At 42.5% G+C, this 21,184-nt stretch overlaps 1 protein-coding gene across 1 annotated transcript; it reads right to left on the minus strand.

Annotated features, from left to right (window-relative positions):
* Positions 1–1,357: 1,357 nt before the first annotated feature.
* Positions 1,358–11,205, minus strand: LOC115777475 (gastrula zinc finger protein XlCGF57.1-like). Its single transcript, XM_030725386.1, has 3 exons — positions 10,923–11,205; positions 8,928–9,350; positions 1,358–5,028 (listed from the first exon to the last, which is right to left on the minus strand). The coding sequence occupies exons 1-3, from the start codon at positions 11,092–11,094 to the stop codon at positions 3,788–3,790; spliced, it is 1,836 nt and encodes a 611-aa protein (XP_030581246.1). The 5' UTR covers positions 11,095–11,205; the 3' UTR covers positions 1,358–3,787.
* Between the last annotated feature and the right edge of the window lie 9,979 nt (positions 11,206–21,184).

The following is a 21,184-nucleotide window of genomic DNA, read 5'->3' on the forward strand; positions in this document are numbered from 1 at the left end:
GTTTTCAACAGGGCAATGACCCCAAACACACCTCCAGGCTCTGTAAGGGCTATTTGACCAAGAAAGAGAGTGATGGAGTGCTGTGTCAGACGACCTGGCCTCCACAGTCACCTGATCTAAACCCAGCTGAGATTTTTTGGGATGAGTTGGACCGCAGAGTGAAGGCAAAGCAGCCAACAGGTGCTCAGCACCTCTGGGAACTCCTTCAAGACCGTTGGAGAACCATTTCAGGTGATGACCTCATGAAGCAGACGAGAGAAAGCCAAGAGTGCAAAGCTGAGACCACAGCAGGAGGTGCCGAATATGCCGAAATTCAGCCATTTGATTCAGGGGTGTTGGACCAGGGGCACATCTAAGACCTGCAGGACACCGGCCCTCAGGGCCTGGAGTTGAATACCCCTGATCTACAGTCTGAAACATATTTTGGTTGGTTTCACACTTTTAAGTTTACTGCATGATTCCTTCATAGTCTGGATGACTTCAGTATTAATTTACAATGTAGGAATAAAAACATTGAATGAGAAAGTGCGTCCAAACTTTATACTGGTATGTATCCCATCTCCTCCTAGGTTCATCTTTCTCTCATCAGTCCAGAAAACTTTGTCCCAGAGTTTCTGAGGTTTGTCTCTCTCCTGTACAGCCTGGCCTTCCTATTCTTCTGGCTAATTAGTGGTTTCTATCTTCCAGGGAAGCATCTGTACTTTTGCAAACAGACTGTGATACCTTCACTCCTGCCCTCTGAAGGTTGTGGCCGATGTCACTAAAAGTTGTTTTAGGGTCTTTCTTTACAAATGTTTGTATTCTCAGCTGCTGTTTTCCTCGGTCTACCTGTTCAACATGTTAGTAAATCACAGATGACTTTCTTCTTCAGGACATCCCAAACGATTACTGGCTATGGCCAATGTTTATGCAATGGCTCTGATTGATTTCACATCTTATCTCGGCTTCGTAATTGCTTCTTTTTCACTGACGAACGGCTCTCGGGCTTTCATGCTGGTTACTCCTTTAACTATAAACGCAAAGTCGGCACAGCAAAACCCAAATCTGAAGCTGGGCATAGACATTCAGCACTGTGTATCGTTTGGACAATCAACTGGGAAACAAAACACACCTGTCAGTCACATGTCCCAGTACTTGTGCTCACAAGACAAATGGCTGGGTTCAGAGAAAAGGTCCCATCTTCTGACCTGTGTATCAGATCCACATGTAAATACCTGGAAATAAAAGCTGGAATGTTGATTCTTTGTCTCATATTCATCTTTTAATGTTCTCACTCTACAGCAAAAATAAAAGGGATATTACTTTTGGAGGGGAGTGTGTGACAAGTTCATTTATAAAGCACTTTTGACAAAATGAGCACATCTTCAGTTTTTTAATGTTGTATTGAAAACATGGAACAAGCCTGGAAAAGAAGTTTAAGCATTCACAAAAAACAGAAACAAAAGGCTCAACAAATAAGTTCCAAAATTCACAAATTTCTGAGGTAGGGTTTGAAGAAAAATGACCACACAGAGTGAAAACTATGACAGCTGCTGATCAAATAGTTAAAGTACATGCACAAACCAAAATGATGGCAGCAACAAGAAAAAGAAGTCTGTTTATCTGGCAAATAAAAGAAAACATGGCAGTTATTTCTTTTTTTCCAAACACGAGTGATACAGTTAGATGCTATAAGCTAATGACCTCCCTCTTAACCTTTTTTCTATGAATAATGTAGAGTATGTATATACAAAATTACAATAGGAAGTATGCAACTATATTATACATATATTCTGACAGAGTACTACAGGACTGTGCAAAGTCTTGAGCAACCACTCATTTCTTTGTATTTGGCCAGAAAAAGAGCTGCAGCCCTTTATTAAAAGAAGGTATAGTGGGTATGGTATTGGCTCCATTTAGTGATTTTAATGTTTTTACTGTGTGGCAGTGTGTTTGGGATCATTGTCATGCTGGGAAAAAAAAACAGCTACTATCAAATCTGACACTTTTCAGAAGTCTGACGGTACTTTTCTATGTTCATAATTCCATCAGTTTTTTAAACGTCCCCAACACCATTGGCTGAAATGCAGCTCCAAATGATCACAGAGCCTCCAACGTGTTTTACACTGATCAAGTATAACATTATGACCACTGACAGATGACGTAACACTGATTATTTCTTCATCATGGCACCTGTTAGTGGGTGGGATATCAGGGAGCACGTGAATATTTTGTCACCAAAATGATGTGTTAGAAGCAGGAAAAATGGGTGAGTAAGGATCTGAGGAAGTTTGGCAAGGGCCAAAATGTGATGGCTAGACGACCGCAGATTTGGGAGTGCTCCCATCCAAGGCTCACTGTAGCCCATGGGCAGCACAGGCTGGCCCGTGTGGTCCAATCCAACAGATGACCTACTGTAGCTCCAACTGCCAAAAATGTTAATCCTGCTTCTGTCAGAAATGTGACCCGTCAACAAAGGGCATGTTAGCATCAGAACTGAACCACAGAGCAATGGAAGAAAGCGAATCACATTTTCTTCTACATCGCATGGGTGTGGGTTGCTTACCTGGGGAACACATAGCGCCAGGATGCATTAAGGGGAATGTTCTGCATCAATGTGGATGTTGCTTTGACACATACCACCTACCTAAGCATCGTTACAGACCACGTACACCCTATTTACAAAAATGGTCAAGGAATGATTCGAGGAGCACAACAAGCTTCAAGTGTTGACTTGGCCTCCAAATTTTCCAGATCGCAATCCAATCAAGCACCTGTGGGATGTGACAGACAAGATCTGTTGCTAACATGTTTGGTGTCAGACACCAATGGTGCTTGGTGCCAGATGCACAGCTTCAGGCTCTAGTGGAATCCACGCTTTGACAGGTCAGGGCTGTTTTGACAGCAAAGGGGAGCCAACACAATATGAGGCAGGTGGTCATAATGGTACGCTTCATCAGAGGAGACAATCACGTTCTTAAGGACATGACTTTCAGATTTTTTTTTCAGGCCTGCTATTTCTTCTTTTGTTATCTACTTGTTTGTCTAGCTTCCTGAAATTACTGGAGGACACACAGCCCACAACATTTCCAGCTTTAAGCTAAAAGATCTTTGTTGGTGCAAAAATACTATTGTATGCCTGTCAAACAGTGCTATTGTTGCCTTTTTCAGAGATTCAAATAAGAAATTAAAATGGGAAAAATTACGTATTTTTATTTTGACAAGCTGCTACTAACAATGTGTATAAAGATCCAATTTAAATCTGTTCTTTGCTAAATTGTTATGTGTAGACAACGCTGACTGATCCCTTGAGACACGTGCCTTTTTATACTTGAATGATTCATAACTCTGTGTTATGTGGCTTAACAAAACATTCCCATAGGACAAGAAAATATTACAATAAAGTCTGGCCTCTTAGAAGCAAAATATAAAGAACTGAGGGATGGTCAAAATTTTACACAGTACTCTATATTATTGATTTCTCACTGCTGTCAGTTCTCAGGGGCCTTTTTTAAGCGTTTTATTAAAGGTAAAATCTTTTTCACGTATGCTGCAAGGCCTTTCATGGCGTCCCGTTCTCTTAACAATTCGCCCTTCTGAGCAAAACTTTTCCAAAGATTCACATGAGTATAAATTCTCTCTGCTGAGGAGACCCACGTGATATTTTCATTTCAATGCCTCTAAATCTTTATCAACTGCTGCAGGGCAGCAATTCATCACTACTGACCTCATGGAATGGACCTCGTCCTTAAGCTTTGAAGCTTTTATTTTCGTAATTTCTCACGTACACCATCAGTCACTGCTCTGACTACAACTTCTCGGATGTTTTGCAAGAATACGCCCCCTCATCCGTGTGGATCCTGGTGTGATCTGTCAGTGCTGACATGGAACTGAAACCTTTGCTGGGGGCCTCGCAAAGGTGCTGCCTCTCAGCTGTGTGAGTTCTCATGTGAACAGTCAGACCACTTTGAGTAAAACGTTCTCCAAATGTTTTATAAGAACTCTCACTTGTGTGAGATGCCATGTGGACAGTCAAATGACTATTCTGGCTGAAACTTTTACCACATGTTTTGCAAGAAAATGGCTTCTCACCTGTGTGAGTTCTCATGTGGACATTCAAATGACTGTTCTGACTGAAACTTTTGCCACACGTTTCACAAGAATACGGCTTCTCGCCAGTGTGAGTCCTTATGTGGACAGTCAAGTCCCTCATTTGAATGAAACTTTTTCCACAGGTTTTACAAGAATACGGCTTTTCACCTGTGTGGATTTTTGTGTGGAATTTCAGATTTGTACTCTGACTAAAATTTTTCCCACATACTGCACAAGAATATGGCTTCTCACCTGTGTGCGTTCTTTTATGAATTTTCAAGTTTGCTAAGCAAGCAAATCTTTTTCCACACGTGCTGCAGTGGTAAGGCTTTACACCTGTATGAGTTGCCATGTGGACAGTCAAATTACCTTTATGATAAAATCTTTTTCCACATGTTTCGCAAGAATATCGTTTCTCACCTGTGTGAAACCTAACGTGATAGATCAAATTTGAGCTGTCCCTAAATGCTTTCCCACAGATATTGCAGGTAAAAGGCTTTTCACCTGTGTGAGTTCTTATATGGACCAATAAGTTATCCTTTCTCCTGAATTTTTTCCCACATACATCACAAGAGAACGGCTTCTCACCTGTGTGAATGCTCATGTGCATTTTTAGCTTTGATGCATATTTAAACCTTTTCTCACAAGCGTTGCAGGAATATGGTTTCTCATCTGTGGAAGTTCTTTTGTGATGCAGAGAGTTGTGAGAAAGGAGCAGGTGACTGGTTGGTTTTGGCGGGCAGTGGTTTCTCTCCTCATAAATGCAAGTCACTGTTAAAGGATTGGTTTTCTGGTCCAGTACAAGCTGCTCTCTCTCCTGACTTGTGCAGAGTTCCTCCCATTCCTCTTTAATCTGAGCAGATCCTAGGTCCTCCTGGCCCAGACCAGAGTTCTGCAGGTTAAATAGGTACAAATCTTCAAGAACTTCCTCCTTACAGGCATACTGCTGGAGGAGGTCTGGAGAGACAAAGAGGCACATAGAACGGTTAGTACTATGTTGACAGGAAAATGGACATTTGAGAAAAATGTATTTTAACAAGTGACAGCCAAATTATTGTTTATGTCAGTGGTACACTAGAGGAGTGTACTATGAAATGAGATTAATTGTTTAGCGAGATATGTCCAGTCAGAGTTTTCTGTGAAAGTGGCGCTCTTTTAAGACTTATACCGAACACATAATCTGCTCAGAGCAGGACAAGTACAGAAAGTTTCAGTTCAGGAACGTTTTTACCAGTTCTTGTATTTACAGCATATTTTTAGTGTAATATCTGCTGGGTTGATGTTTTATACATGCAACATTTGAAGATCAATGGGCAGCTGTCATATTAAAAATAAACAGCAGCATTAAAATGATTAACTTGAATTAAAATGTTTATTTTACAGTTGTGCCCAAAATCCCAAGATTATGGATTCTCTGCAGCATTAATTTCCTGTCTTATTTGCAACAGTGTTGGATTTTACTCATATTTCTTTGTTATTTACAGATTTTTAATCACCATTTTATTATCACCATCTCATAATGTCTCAGATTGGAGTGAGCAGCACTCACCTTTATATGTGAACATGCACACACGCCTGAAACAGAAAGCTGGGCTTAACAAAGAAACGTGATAACAACCAGCGGGACACCTGATATCTCTGACTGGGGTTTTAGGTTTTGTCAAGCCTGGCTGTGTTGAACTTCCGTTTAAGTGTAAGGTTGATCAGTGTATTAATGGCTAATGAACTGAGCATATTAATGGCTTCAATGACGATATAGTGCCTAAAAACGGAGCTACTTCAACACCCTCAAACAAAGCACAAAACTTTGAACAATATCCAAGAAAACTGTTCTAGATAAAGGTGGAAATAAACCAAAGTCACCAGAAACATCTGAAAAAGCATCACCCAAATTAAATCAGCTGCTGTTCCTGAGTTTATGGTTTCATGTGTAAACCCCATAGCGCCATATACCCACGTGTCAGGAATTTTATTGGCTATACAACTGTGGTTTCGGATTTTGGGTCAGAGTCGACCAATCAGAACAATAGGAGAACATTTGGGGCATGTCCAGCAAATTCACATGATTTCACTGCTTCATTTTCAGAACAGGAGCGTACCCGCCCTGGCTCGGTTGCTGCTATTTATCGCCACTTGCGCCTGTATCATTTCACCACAATTTGCAGTCTACCACAGAGCACAGGCAGTTTCATTCACAATGTGCACGCGTGATCTCGCTACGCCCCCACTTCTCTGTGTGTTGTGCTCACTGTGCAGAGAATATCAGCTGTTATTTTTTTCTTTACTGCAGCTGTAGCCACCAGAACAGTTTGATAGCGGGGGCTGCCACTGTCGCTAGCGATTGTTCAGTGCCGGAAGCCCCCCCTGCAGTTGAAACCTATTTAGGAGGATGCTTGTGAATAAAAAGCATTACAGCATTAAACTCATGCAGCTCCCAGTTTTTCAACAAAAACACAGCAGCAGCTGTTTTACATGCAGTCTGTCTGCAGCGCAAAGAGGCGGAGCCGTTACTGAGACAGTGAGCTCAGGTGGAGGAACCGGGAAACAGCTGGAGGTCCTTCATCAACCACCTGATCAGCAACATGAAGAGAACTTTGTAGCTGCTCCATCCACCTTGTTTCACACAGAGAAGCAGTATGGAAGTTAAAATGTGTTGATGAATTGTTAATACGAAAAACTATTTCTTATCCAATTAATTGATGGAATAATCAACAGAATACTTGATTGCTAAAATAATTGCAGTTGCAGCCCTACTTGTATTCAGAAAGCCGTAGTCAAACATTAGTTTTCAGCACCAGTAGAGCTGTGAGAGGCCTTCACGAAAAAACTACAGGTGGCTGATATTCAAATGCAGGAAATGCTTTTAGCAGCTGATCGATAAAACATCTGGATTATGGGTTTTTGTGTGTGTGTATGCTTTTTACATGATCTCTACAAACCCATTAATGGAAGTAAACAGCCCTCTGGGACACATTAAACGCATGATATAAGTGTAACTCTTCTGGATTATATGCAAAAGTTATCGCTCTATCAATTTAATAAGGGCTGATTTACAGGTCTGCATCGGTCTTACGTACATAACCGACATGCAGCTCCAGAAATGTAACTACATGTCCACAAAGACTGATTACTGCCTTGGGTGCTTTCTGGTTACATACGCAGGCCCCGTCACTCAATTTACAAGCAGGAGCAGCATTTAGCGATTAGCATTAGCTTGCTAATTAGCAAGTTGTTGGGATTTGGATATGGCTCCAAGAGACTATTTTGCATGTTTTAGGATGTTACATGAGCCTGCACAAGGTCAGATATGTAGATGAACTGTAGCTCTGGGGCTGATGTTTTAAAAATTTCTAGGTGGTGCTGTGGAGCCATTTTTGAGTATTTGGTAATCACAGCATCTTAATCTGAAAGCTTACAAGCTGACAGACTACTGTGCCTAATTTCATGTATTTTGAGCTTTCCAAGACCTTCATCATGGACTGCTTGTTTTTTCATGAATCGGTTTGCCACCAGGGTGTGCCGTTAAAAGTTAAACTCACAATTTTTGCACAGAATCGTCACCAATGTCTGACGTTTATTCAGTCAACTTTTGAGGTGGATTGAGTAGAACTGGGAGGAGGAGTACATCGAAGTATGACACATGGTATTTCATGATCTTTCCAGGTCCCACTAGGTGGCGCGCTAATGTTTAGGGACTTTATGCATATCAATGTGTTCAGGACAAGAGGCTTCTAAACCATTTTAGTTTGGTGCAGATTGGACAATGTGGCTTTGAGTTTCTGCTATTTTTATCGTCATGCCAAAAATGAAATTCACCGTCCCGCCAGGGTCACGCCCTTTGGTGAAAACTCACCATTTTGAAAACAATCTAAGACCAACTCCTTACGGCTTTCCAGGCAAAATTTGAGATGGTTCTGCTCAACCACTTTGGAGCTGTACCTCAAAGCGTAAAGCATGACATTTCCTGTTCCCACTAGGTGGCGCTGCAACTTTCATTAAATATTGTCATATGTATGTGCTCAGGGGCGGACCCTCGTCCTACTGAATTATGAAGGTGTGAATGAGAGCCAATCAAAATTTCTTGGCGAATGAAATTGGCTTTCACTGTGACGTGCCAGAAAGACTGAAGGCTGTCAACAAATTATTCAGTACAGCAGAAGTGATTTTCCCAAACCAAGCAGCTGATGAACATTACACCTCTTATCAGGAACAGTTAGCTGAGGGGGGAGCTTTAGTCAGTTCCACAGTAGCCCCCCCCACCATGCTATATGTGCTTACTATGCAGAGGTTTTTTTTCAACCTCATACGGTGCCTCCCATTGAGCAAATATGAGATCATTTTCCCTCACCGGTCCTATTGTTTTCTTTGTTTCCCTCTTATCTCTTAAATGGCAGCACCTGTGAGGCAGCAAGGCCACAGAGCAGTTATCTCTTGCTTGTCTCTGTCTGTGGATGGGTGCTATGAAACGCTCGTTATATGTTTTTCTCATGTAACAATGATAATTTATTTATGTACAACGATTTAGTTCTAAATTGATTCTAAATTCTACATTTATGTACAGCACTTTGGTCAACTGTGGTTGTGTTAAATGTGCTATATAAATAAACTTTACTACCTTTCGGTCATGTCCCAGTGCAGTGCCGGCCAGGAGAAACGTTACACATAATCACAGAGTATGAGTCTTGTACAGCATCTTTAAAACTGTTTTGAGGTAATAACATGCCTGCTGAAGAGTTTACTATTATTAAATGGGGCTGTAATATTATCCTGACTTCATTAATCATGGGAGGATAGTCCCATCTGTGATGGGTCTCATTATAGCTTTTCTGCAACAATTAGACTTAAAGATTTCTTACCTGTGTCTGTGTTACAGTGACTCCCTGACGTGGCAGAGCTGTCTACATTGTAATCTTTGTTTCTGTGACATTTCTTCTTTGGCATCAGCTCTGCACTGTTTGTCGATTCTGTTTCTACATGTTTAGTTCCTTCCTGATCTTTGGTTTCCACTATAGCAGAATTCTGAGAGAGGAACTGGTTAATGTTTTGTTCAGGTTCACTAAGGTCATTCTCCTTATTAGTAAGAGTCACCAAAAAGCTGCTGGTCTCCTGTTTTAACACAAGCGGCTTTGATTCGTGACTGGAACAGTCTTCCCCTTGTTCCTCTTTAATCAGCAGAGGCTCTGCTTTCTGCTGGTCCAGACTGGAGGTCCTCTCCTGGTTACAGAGCTGCTGCTCTGTGAGAACCTCTTCTGTACTGCTAGGATGTTGTTGTGAGAGGTCTAGAGAGACAAAGGAAAAAACAAGGTTACTTGTGTGATGGGAAAACACACATATGTAACCCCATCTGGCAGAAGGAGCCTGATCAAATGCTGGCTAGAACCTGAGTACACTGTAAATGCAGTTTAAATATGGCAGTATTAAAAATACAGAAATGTAGTTTGAGTGGATTTTGCTTTTAATTTTCTCTCAAACCATACAGTTGAGTGAGATGTAAGTCACCAGAGTTACAGTGTGAAATGGTTGTGTCACTTTGAATAGTATCCTGTAAATACACAGCTTTTCCCAGGCAGAGTTGGGATCAACTGAAAAAGAATTAACAAATGCTTTTTAAAAAATTCTTTACTTGTTTAATACTATGAGCAGACAACTTGGACTGACATATGATACACGTAAACATGAAAAGTGCAGGCACCCCTTAAATCATTTCTGTAATGACAAACGATAAATAAAATAACACTGATAATCTAAATCATCAAAACTGATTGGATTGAGTATTCAGAGGCTTTGCATTTAATTTTTCTGAATTCTGTAGCAATATTACATGACAGTAATTGTGGAGTTGGGAGTCAATCTGCTTTGAAATCCATTAAAAATGTTGTCACCGCTTTTGTGTTTAAAAGAGACTTTAATTTTTTTTATTGTAAAATGTAAGGATGATCATGGATTATAATTTAGAATAGAGAAAAACCTCTCACGCACTGTGCAGTAAAATGGTCAAAATTGCAGGTTAAGACTTTCTGATCCGCACCCACACCGTATTATCTAGTAGAACAGCGCAACAAAATTATAGGTGCGACCGGCTTGAGCGTGACTTTGCAGGAGGGCTCTTTGACCGCAGTGCTGTGACCCGGTGCGCAACTTCAGCGCTTGCTGAGATGCAAGATTTGGCGTGTGGGCATAGCAATCAGGAGTAGGAACACACCCAGTTCAACAGCAACAACGATGCTGGATGTTTTATCAGTAACAAAAACGAGATCCTTCCAGCGATCCGCCATTCATCTACCATAGTCTGTAACAGCGCAGCCATATTTGCGCCGGTGAGACGCGCGCTCACTGCTCTTGTTTGGATACTAGCTGCAACTCATCGGTGATAAAATGCGCACTTAACACGAAACACGATTCTAGCGATGCATGTCCACGTATGTTAGAGCTGTCCCCTTCGCTTTCTACGGTGTTACCGCGCCTTCGTTTTTGGTCTCGTTGTAGAGAGTGGGAATCGCTGGATCCGTTTCTATTCATCAGTCCGCTATAACCGACTACATGGACCTGGAACAGAGCCTCACTATATGTAAATTCTGTCAAACTAAACTGAAATATTTTGGGAAAGACGAGAAACCCTGTTACACGTTTCCACCTGAAGGCGGAAGGAAAACAGTCTGGATTGGCGTCCGTCTGCATTTGTTGAGAACCAGTGCTTTCGTGCTATGGTTGCGCACTTTAGCGCACTACTTCCCTTAGCCTAAGAGCCAGAACACAGCCATAAGCATGCACGGTATAGCCGTCGATGCCCTCCAGCACTTAAACACATCGCAGTACAACTCTCGGTTCATTCAGACCATTGCGTTACGTACCTATTCTGTGTAACTTTATTTTGGGGAACTTCACGGTGATATCCTGCAGTCTGCGCTGATTGATCTCTGCCTCATTCTGGACCATCGTTTTAACAAAGACTCCGAATATTTCTTCTGCAGCAGCAGTTAGTCTTTCGTTAACAAACTCTCTCAGATACTCAACTGAACACATTGTTACTTCAACAGCTCAAAGATTTACCCGCTATACGAAAACACAACCGTTTTCGAGCCTATATAAGCTAACACAAGTCTAACAGCTAGCCTCTGACGTTGCACGAGCACATCAACTTCCTCTGTGTGTTACACTATAAAGTTCCGGTGTCGTGCTAAAAAGCGCTCGACTGCCAAAAAATGATTTCTGATTTTTCTGTACATTTGCATAATACATTTGTATATATATATATATATATATATATATATATATATATATATATATATATATATATATATATATCACAGCTTCTACTTTGTGAAAGGAAATTTCTGGCTCAAAAAGAGTTTATGTCATTCATGGCAAATATGTTTGAGAGATTATAGGCCAAAAACTTATTTCCAACAGCTTTAATGCAGACAATTTCCTGACAAATACCGGAAATCACCCTTTTCTTCTTTTGGGTTTAAAAGCGGTTAGCACCACCTACCGCCACCTAGTGGGCTGGAGTGTGGCTCAGATCCAAACCGCCACCCACACCCCAATAGACAGCAGAAAAGCTAGATTCTAAAAAGCCAGATACATCATTGTAGCATCCCTCAAACAGACCACAGCGAAAGCTTGTAACAGTTTACTTGTTGTTTATTTGGAACCGAACACAGGCCACTGTGGGCCGCAGCCAATGCAGAAACAGCAAAACAGTTCCTAAAAACAACTACAGTACCCTCCATCCCAGTGACGTGCAGTCAGGGGAGGCAGTGTCTCCCCTGTCATCAAGACAAGTAAAATATTAACAATGATAAGAGAAAATACATTTGACCACTTAAATGTTCTATAAAACTGTTTTCTGAATTATTTTAACCCTTTAATTGTCCAAATCGCGGAATTTGCGCATTGCCTATTCAAACACATGGAAGAAATGCGGGGTGAGCCAGTGCAGTGCTATGGCTCACCTCTGGGGGCGCTGTGTCACATACAATAAATGAAGCAGGCGTTTGGCCATGCCCATTGCTGTCTCTCTTTATATCGCCAATACAGTAATCCCTCACTTATCGCAGGTGTTACGTTCCAAGTCCACCTGCAATAAGTGAAAATCTGAGAAGTAGGGACGCTATATTTATTTTAATACTTATACATTATTTTAGTAGTTATACACTATTTTAAATTTTTATAAACCCTCCCTACACACTTATACACCAAATATATACATTACTGTGCAACATGTACTAGCATGTGAAGAATAAGTACCGCAAAAACCCGCGAAACAGCGAGTCCGCGAAAAGTGAACTGCGAAGTAGCGAGGGATTACTGTATACATGTTTGATTACACATGTGCTAATCTTACACAGTCTAATATACTGAATAAATGTGTGTGACATGTTTATTCTTTGTGATCAGTCATAAACGCACGGTGAAAATACGAGGCAGAAAGTACCATGCCACACCGATAGGGGGCAGTGCTGCCCCACAGGGAGAAGGATAGGCGCATGGACTACATCTTCAACTAAAAGTAAGATAATACATGCTTTATGTTATTTATTGAAAAAGAGACCCACCCCCCTCCCCCATAAAATAGTATTATAGTATTTTTTTTTTTTTATCTTGCCATCGTTGTTGAACAGTATGGAGTTGATTAAAGCATAATTAATCATTAGCATAATTAAAATTGAAATATCTAAATTGCCCATAGGCGTGAATAAGAGCGTGAATGTGAGTGTGAAAGGTTGTTTGTCTCTCTGTGTTGGCCCTGCGACAGGCTGGAGACCTGTTCAGGGTGTGCCCTGCCTCTCACCCTATGACAGCTGGGATAGGCTGTCATAGGGTCTCTGCCCCCCCCCCCCCCCCCCCCCCCCCCCCCCCCTCGGGGGGCAGAGATTAATAATAACTAATGATTAAATGCAGAGTGGAGTATAAACAAAGTAAATAAGGTGAATGAAAAGTAACAGTGCATCATGGGAACCCCCCAGCAGCCTAGGCCTATAGCAGCATAACTAAGGGAGGGTTCAGGGTCACCTGATCCAGCCCTAACTATAAGCTTGATCATAAAGGAAAGTTTTAAGCCTAATCTTAAAAATAGAGAGGGTGTCTGTCTCCTAAATCCAAGCTGGGAGCTGGTTCCACAGAAGAGGGGCCTGAAAGCTGAAGGCTCTGCCTCCCATTCTACTCTTAAGTATCCTAGGAACCACAAGTAAGCCAGCAGTCTGAGAGCGAAGTGCTCTGTTGGGGTGATATGGTACTATGAGGTCTTTGAGATAAGATGGTGCCTGATTATTCAAGACCTTGTAGGTGAGGAGAAGGATTTTAAATTCTATTCTAGATTTAACAGGGAGCCAATGAAGAGAAGCCAATATGGGAGAAATCTGCTCTCTCTTTCTAGTCCCTGTCAGTACTCTAGCTGCAGCATTTTGGATCAGCTGAAGGCTTTTCAGGGAGCTTTTAGGACAGCCTGATAATAATGAATTACAATAGTAATTCATAATAGTGGCGCTGTCACTTGGTGTTGGCTCTCACTGCGGTATTGTATCACTTCCTGTTCCTGTTTCGGAGCACAGTCGTGTTTTGCTGTCTGTTAGCTGTTATATCTGTATAACTCGATTTATCTGGATAATAACATATTTTAGTGTAATCTTCACCTACTTTAAATAGCACACTCTTTGCTGAATCACCTGTATTCACATTACTCACTTTATTTGTTTTTTAAAAATTCGCTAGCTTAGCTCAGCTAGTAGCTTAGCCCTTAGCCGACTCACTACCAGCATGGCTTCTTCTCCTGTCTCTCCTGCACTTTCCTGCTCTGGGTGTCACATGTTTAGTTACTCCTCGGCCTCCTTTAGCAGTAACGGTACTTGTAATAAATGTAGTCTGTTTGTAGCTCTGGAGGCCAGGCTTTCTGAATTGGAGACTCGGCTCCGCACCCTGGAAAATCCTGCATCTAGCCAGGCCCCTGTAGCGGGTGCGGACCATGGTAGCTTAGCCGCCGTTAGCTCCCCCCCAGCAGATCCCGAGCAGCAGGGAAAACAGGCCGGCTGGGTGACGGTGAGGAGGAAGCGTAGTCCTAAGCAGAAGCCCCGGGTACACCACCAACCTGTTCACGTCTCTAACCGTTTTTCTCCACTCGGCGACACACCCGCCGAGGAACAAACTCTGGTTATTGGCGACTCTGTTTTGAGAAACGTGAAGCTAGAGACACCGGCGACCATAGTCAAATGTCTTCCAGGGGCCAGAGCAGGCGACATTCATGGAAATTTGAAACTGCTGGCTAAGGCTAATCGTAGATTTGGTAAGATCGTTATTCACGTCGGCAGTAATGACACCCGGTTACGCCAATCGGAGGTCACTAAAATTAATATTGACTCGGTGTGTAACTTTGCAAAAACGATGTCGGACTCTGTAGTTTTCTCTGGGCCCCTCCCCAATCAGACCAGGAGCGACATGTTTAGCCGCATGTTCTCCTTGAATCGCTGGCTGGCTGAGTGGTGTCCAAAAAACGACGTGGGCTTCATAGATAATTGGCAAAGTTTCTGGGGAAACCCTGGTCTTGTTAGGAGAGACGGCATCCATCCCACTTTGGATGGAGCAGCTCTCATTTCTAGAAATATGGCCAAATTTATTAACCCTCCTAAAACCTGACTACCCAGGGTTGAGACCAGGAAGCAGAGCTGCAGTCTTACACGCCTCTCTGCAGCTTCTCTCCTCCTGCCATCCCCCCAAAACCCCATCGGCGGCTGTAGCTCAGTAGGTAGAGCAGGTCACCTACTGATCGGAAGGTCAGCGGTTCAAATCCTGGCTACATGCCGATGTATCCTTGGGCAAGATACTTAACCCCAAGTTGCTCTCTGACCATTCTGTCGGAGTATGAATGCGTGTGAATGTTAGTTAATTAATAGCACTTAGCTTCGTAAAAATGGAAGTGCTTGTATGAATGGGAGTGCATGGGTAAATGCAAAACAGGTTGTATAAGCGCTTTGAGTGCTCATACTGAGTAGAAAAGCGCTATATAAGAACTAGTCCATTTACCATTTACCATCCCCATAGAGTCGGTGCCACCAAAAAACAAAGCTAAAATCAGCAAAAAGCTATTTAAGCATAAAAATTCAAAAACAATAAATAATACAGCTTCATCAACTGCACCAACAAATAAAACAATTAAATGTGGATTGTTAAACATTAGGTCTCTCTCTTCCAAGTCCCTATTAGTAAATGATTTAATAATTGATCAACGTATTGATTTATTCTGCCTTACAGAAACCTGGTTACAGCAGGATGAATATGTTAGTTTATATGAATCAACACCCCCGAGTCACAGTAACTGTCAGAATGCTCAAAGCACAGGTCGAGGAGGAGGAGTAGCTGCAATCTTCAATTCCAGCTTATTAATTAATCAAAGACCCAGACAAAGTTTTCATTCTTTTGAAAGCCTGACTCTTAGTCTTGTCCATCCTAATTGGGAAAATCAAAAACCTGTTTTATTTGTTATTATCTATCGTCCACCTGGTCCCTACTCAGAGTTTCTGTCTGATTTCTCTGACTTTTTATCTGATTTAGTGCTCAGTTCAGATAAAATCATTATAGTGGGTGATTTCAACATCCATGTAGATGCTGAGAATGACAGCCTCAACACTGCATTTTATCTATTGTTAGATTCAATTGGCTTCTCTCAAAATGTAAAGGAGCCCACCCACCACTTTAATCATACTCTGGATCTTGTCCTAACATATGGCATAGAAACTGAAGACTTAACAGTATTCCCTGAAAGCCCCCTCCTGTCTGATCATTTCTTAGTAACATTTACATTTACTTTAATGGATTACACAGCAGTGGGGAATAAGTTTTATTACAGTAGAAGTCTTTCTGAAAGTGCTGTAACTAAGTTTAAGGATCCAATTCCTTCATTATTAAGCTCTTCAGTGCCAACACAGTGCAGAGCAGCTACCTAAACTCTGCTCCCAGTGAGGTCGATTATCTCGTCAATAGTTTTACATCCTCACTGCGTATAACTTTGGATACTGTGGCTCCTCTGAAAAGGAAAGCTTCAAATCAGAAGTGCCTGACTCCGTGGTATAATTCACAAACGCACAGCTTAAAGCAGATAACCCGAAAGCTGGAGAGGGAATGGCGTCTCACTAAATTAGAAGATGCTCATTTAGCCTGGAAAAAGAGTTTGTTGCTCTTTAAAAAAGCCCTCCGTAAAGCTAGGACATCTTACTACTCATCATTAATTGAAGAAAATAAGAACAACCCCAGGTTTGTTTTCAGCACTGTAGCCAGGCTGACAAAGAGTCAGAGCTCTGTAGAGCCGAGTATTCCTTTCACGTTAACTAGTAGTGACTTCATGGATTTCTTTACAAATAAAATTTTAGACATTAGAGAAAAAATTATTCATAACCATCTCAAAGATTATTCTTCATGTTCGGCTGCTTTCAGCACTGCTGGTATTTGTTTAGACTCTTTTGCTCCAGTTGATCTTTCAGAGTTAACTTCAATAGTTACTTCCTCCAAACCAGCAACATGTTTATTAGATCCCATTCCTACTAGACTGTTCAAAGAAGTCTTTCCAATTATTGATGCTTCAATCTTAAAAATGATCAATCAGTCTTTATTAGTTGGCTATGTACCACAGACCTTCAAGGTGGCTGTAATTAAACCTCTGCTTAAAAAGCCATCACTTGACCCAGCTGTCTTAGCTAATTATAGGCCAATCTCCAACCTTCCTTTTCTCTCAAAGACTCTTGAAAGAGTAGTTGTAAAACAGCTAACTGATCATCTGCAGAGGAACGGTTTATTTGAAGAGTTTCAGTCAGGTTTCAGAATTCATCACAGTACAGAAACAGCATTGAATCATTATCAGCAGTATAAACTCGGTCACCTACAACATTTCCAAACACCTCGCCACCATCTTATCACCGCTTGTTGGCATCACACCCCACCACATTGAAAACTCTACGGATTTTACTAACAAGGTCCAGAATCTTGTACTGGATCCAGATGAAACCATGGTGTCCTTTGATGTGGTTTCACTTTTCACTTGCATACCCACAACTGAGGCAGTGGAGACCATCAGAAGACGACTACAGGAAGACGATTCCTTACTGAACAGAACCAGCTTCACCCCAGATCAGATTTGTGCACTTTTAGATCTCTGCCTTACCACAACATATTTTAAATACAATGATGGATTCTACAGACAGAAGCATGGATGTGCCATGGGCTCCCCAGTGTCTCCCATTGTAGCCAACCTTTACATGGAGGAAGTGGAAAGTAAAGCTCTTGGTTCTTTCAAAGGGATGGCACCTAGCCACTGGTACAGATATGTAGATGACACCTGGGTCAAAATCAAAACCCAAGAAGTAGAAGCCTTCACTCGTCACATTAACTCAGTGGATAAATACATACGTTTTACCAGGGAGGACACCAGAGATAACAAGTTACCATTCCTGGACTGTGCTGTGCTTATCGAGGAAGATGGAAGCCTCAACACTGAAGTTTACCGGAAGCCCACACACACAGACCAGTATCTCCTCTTTGACTCCCACCACCCTCTGGAACACAAACTTGGGGTGATCAGGACCCTACAACACCGTGCGGAAAGTGTTCCCTCTAAGGCAGAAGGGAAGCATAAGGAACACACACACATTGAGAAAGCCCTCAAAACATGCGGTTACCCCAACTGGGCCTTCATCAAATCAGCTAAGATGCACAGGAATGAAGGCCAAACACAAACTACAGAGAATAAGAAGGACAAGAGGAACAACATTGTCATCCCATATGTGTCAGGCTTGTCAGAGAAACTCAGAAGAATTTTCTCCAAGCATGACATCTCAGTATACTTCAAACCAAGTCACACCCTAAGACAAAAACTGGTTCATCCCAAGGACAAACCCGCCAAACACAAGATCAGCGATGTAGTGTATGCTGTTCAGTGCAGTGAAGAGTGCTCGGACCTCTACATTGGTGAAACCAAACAGCCTCTTCACAAACGAATGGCACAACATAGAAGAGCCACCTCGACAGGACAAGATTCAGCAGTACATCTGCATCTGAAGGAAAAAGGGCACTATTTTGAGGATGCCAATGTTCACATTTTGGACAGGGAAAACAGATGGTTTGAAAGAGGAGTGAAAGAAGCCATCTATATCCACTGTGAACAACCATCATTGAACAGAGGAGGTGGATTACGTCACCAACTTTCTCCCGCTTACAGTGCTGTCCTGAGCTCCCTTCCCAGACGTCTCAACCCCCATTCACACCTTTGTTCCAGTGACCTCAATAGGCCACAGGAAACAATGGAACGGAGTCCTAAATTGGTTTCAACTGAAACCACTGATTAAATATGACCCACACCCCCTTCACACCTGGGCACATGTGTTCACGCACAGGATCAATAGAGGGTCATAACCACCTCCAGGGGACTACGCCCACAGGGGTTTAAATACCTGGGTCTCTCCACCATTTGGTTGAGAACTGAAGAAGCCTTTCGGATGAGAGGTGAAACGTCTTCAAGAAACAAAAAGAAGTCCAGTCGCCTTTTTCAAGCTCCAGAGACTACTATGACCTGGATGACTGAGAATCTACACAGACCTAATGCCAGTTTAATATCATCATGTATAATTCCCCGTACAATGTTTTAATGGATGATGGTTATTGTTAAGTATAACCCTATACCACCAAACGTGTCATAATCGACTCAGTGTACTTCAAAAGTGCTGCTGTTAGCAGACTTACGGCAACAATTATCGTAATAATACCACCGTAATACCCTATGTTGGCTGTGAAGTGCAGTTTCTCAGCTTTCAGAAACTGTTTGAATTTTTATTACGTCATTACGGTAATTCAAAGTTCCTTTGATCAGTCGCCTCAGGCTCGGCATTAACCAGCTGTTCACTGTTTGTAGGGGCAGGTAAGGGGTGCTTCAGCAGCGATCACCAGGCAGTATAGGGTTAAAATATGTGTGCTGTGTGTGTGTGTGTTTCAGATGGCTCTCATGTTGCAAAACTACCACTGCAAACTGTCGGTCTGGGCATTAAAGCGGTGCTTTTCATGCCTCCATTTTCTTGCTGTCGGGTCTGAAAAATGGCACGGTTGATTCTGGTGAAGGAGTCACTCTCTATGCCAGCGACAACACTCCCTGGCCAACCAGTGGCATGCTGTTCTTTCGCATCACATTTTTGGATCGCTTGGAACCCCAGCTGAGTGTACTAAAAAGGTACCTGGTACCTTCGAGCCGCACCCAGCGACTCGAGCCGCGCTGAGTAGATAATAATGGAAACACGGCTAAAGTGGACAGACCCTGGGGCCCCATGCAATTCTCGAAGCACCGTCCCCCACAGGTTTCGTGGCACTACCAATTGCCACTTAGATTCTCCTGTGGCTGGCTCTCTCCAGCCCCTTTGCAGCATCCCATCACACCACCGTAAAGCATCAAACATGGACCACAGTCCTTTCATTGGTACACCCAACTCAATCAGTTTTATCGTCAATCTCTGACTCATTCCAGAGATCTCTAGAATACCGGAAGCTACCCACTCTTCCCGGCAGAAGTGCTCGTAGGCGGCATCGAGACCATAAACAAAGGCGGGGTAAGCTCCGTTAGTGTGAGCTAAGCTAAAGCTAACACTGCGTCAACTCCCGTTACCCAGCGTTTTCCTCGTTAATGTCTGGTCTCTAATGAACAAAATGGACGAATTAACTCAGCATCACCAACAACAAACATATTATGGATTCTAACATCACAATCTTTATAGCAACATGGTTAAACAACAGTCACCCGGACAGTGCTATTGAGTTAGCAGGTCACCACACACATCGTGCAGATGAGATTGCAGATGGCTCCGGTAAGACCAGAGGCAGAGGTTTGTGCATTTATGTAAACAAAGATTGCTGCACTAACTCGGTTATCACTGAGAGACACTGTTTGCCTAATGTGGAGTTTCTCATGGTTAAATGTAGACCTTATTATTTACCAAGATAACTCACATCAGTCATATTCACTGCTGTATACACACCACCAGATGCTTATGCTAAGCTCGCAATGAAAGAACTACATGCAGCCATTAGCAAACAACAAACAAGACATCCTGAGGCTGCTTTTATTGTTGCTGGGGACTTCAACCACTCCAACTTGAAGACAGACCTTCCCAGATTTAATCAACATAATTCCTGCCACACCAGAGGAAACAAAACATTGGATCAGGTCTATTCCACTATAGCTGGAGCTTACAAAACTACACCCCTCCCCCACACAGGACAATCAGACCACCTCTCTCTTTTTCTCACTCCTATGAATTCACCACTCATCCACCTTGAGAAGGGTTTGCCACTCAGGCAACTTGTCACTCCCACACGGACATTGAGAACTACACTTCCACAGTACTGTACTATATCTGGGGTGGCTGTAGCTCAGGAGGTAGAGCAGGTCACCTACTGATCAGAATGTTGGCGGTTCGATTCCTGGCTACTCTGATACCGAACCCTGAGTTGCTCTCCGCAAGCGTTGTGAATGTTAGATAATAAAAAGCACTTAGCTTAGTTAATCATGGAAGTGCTTGTATGAATGGGTGTAAATGTGTTGTATAAGCAGTTTGAGTGCTCAAAACAGAGTGGAAAAGCACTATATACGAACTAGTCCATATCTCCACCACCATGAACAGTGTCACCACCCAGAAATGACCATGTACCCGAATCAGAAGCCCTGGATGAACAGGGGTGACCGTCTCCTGCTGAGGGCCCGCAACGCTGCCTTCAAATCAGGTAATGCACAAGCCTATAGCACAGCAAGGGTTAACCTGAAACAGGGCATCAAGAAGGCCAAATACCACTACAAGCTGAAGGTTGAGGAGCACTTCTCAAACTCCAACACCTGATATATGTGGCAAGGCATCTTCCACACTGACGTCAAAGCAGGATCAACCCACACAAAGCTGATGGCATCCCCGAATGTGTGCTCAGAGCATGTGTCAAGATACACCACACACTTTCTGCGTGGAATACCAGCAAGCACCTTGTCCATGAGTCTATTAAACGTGGCAGACGCCAAAAGGAAGGATTTAATAAGCCCCCACTGGTGATGAATGCTGTTTTTAATTTGGCCTCAAGGGCAAGGGATAGCTGCCAA

Source organism: Archocentrus centrarchus, unplaced genomic scaffold, assembly GCF_007364275.1.
Source record: "Archocentrus centrarchus isolate MPI-CPG fArcCen1 unplaced genomic scaffold, fArcCen1 scaffold_54_ctg1, whole genome shotgun sequence".
In the NCBI taxonomy this organism is placed as follows: domain Eukaryota; kingdom Metazoa; phylum Chordata; class Actinopteri; order Cichliformes; family Cichlidae; genus Archocentrus; species Archocentrus centrarchus.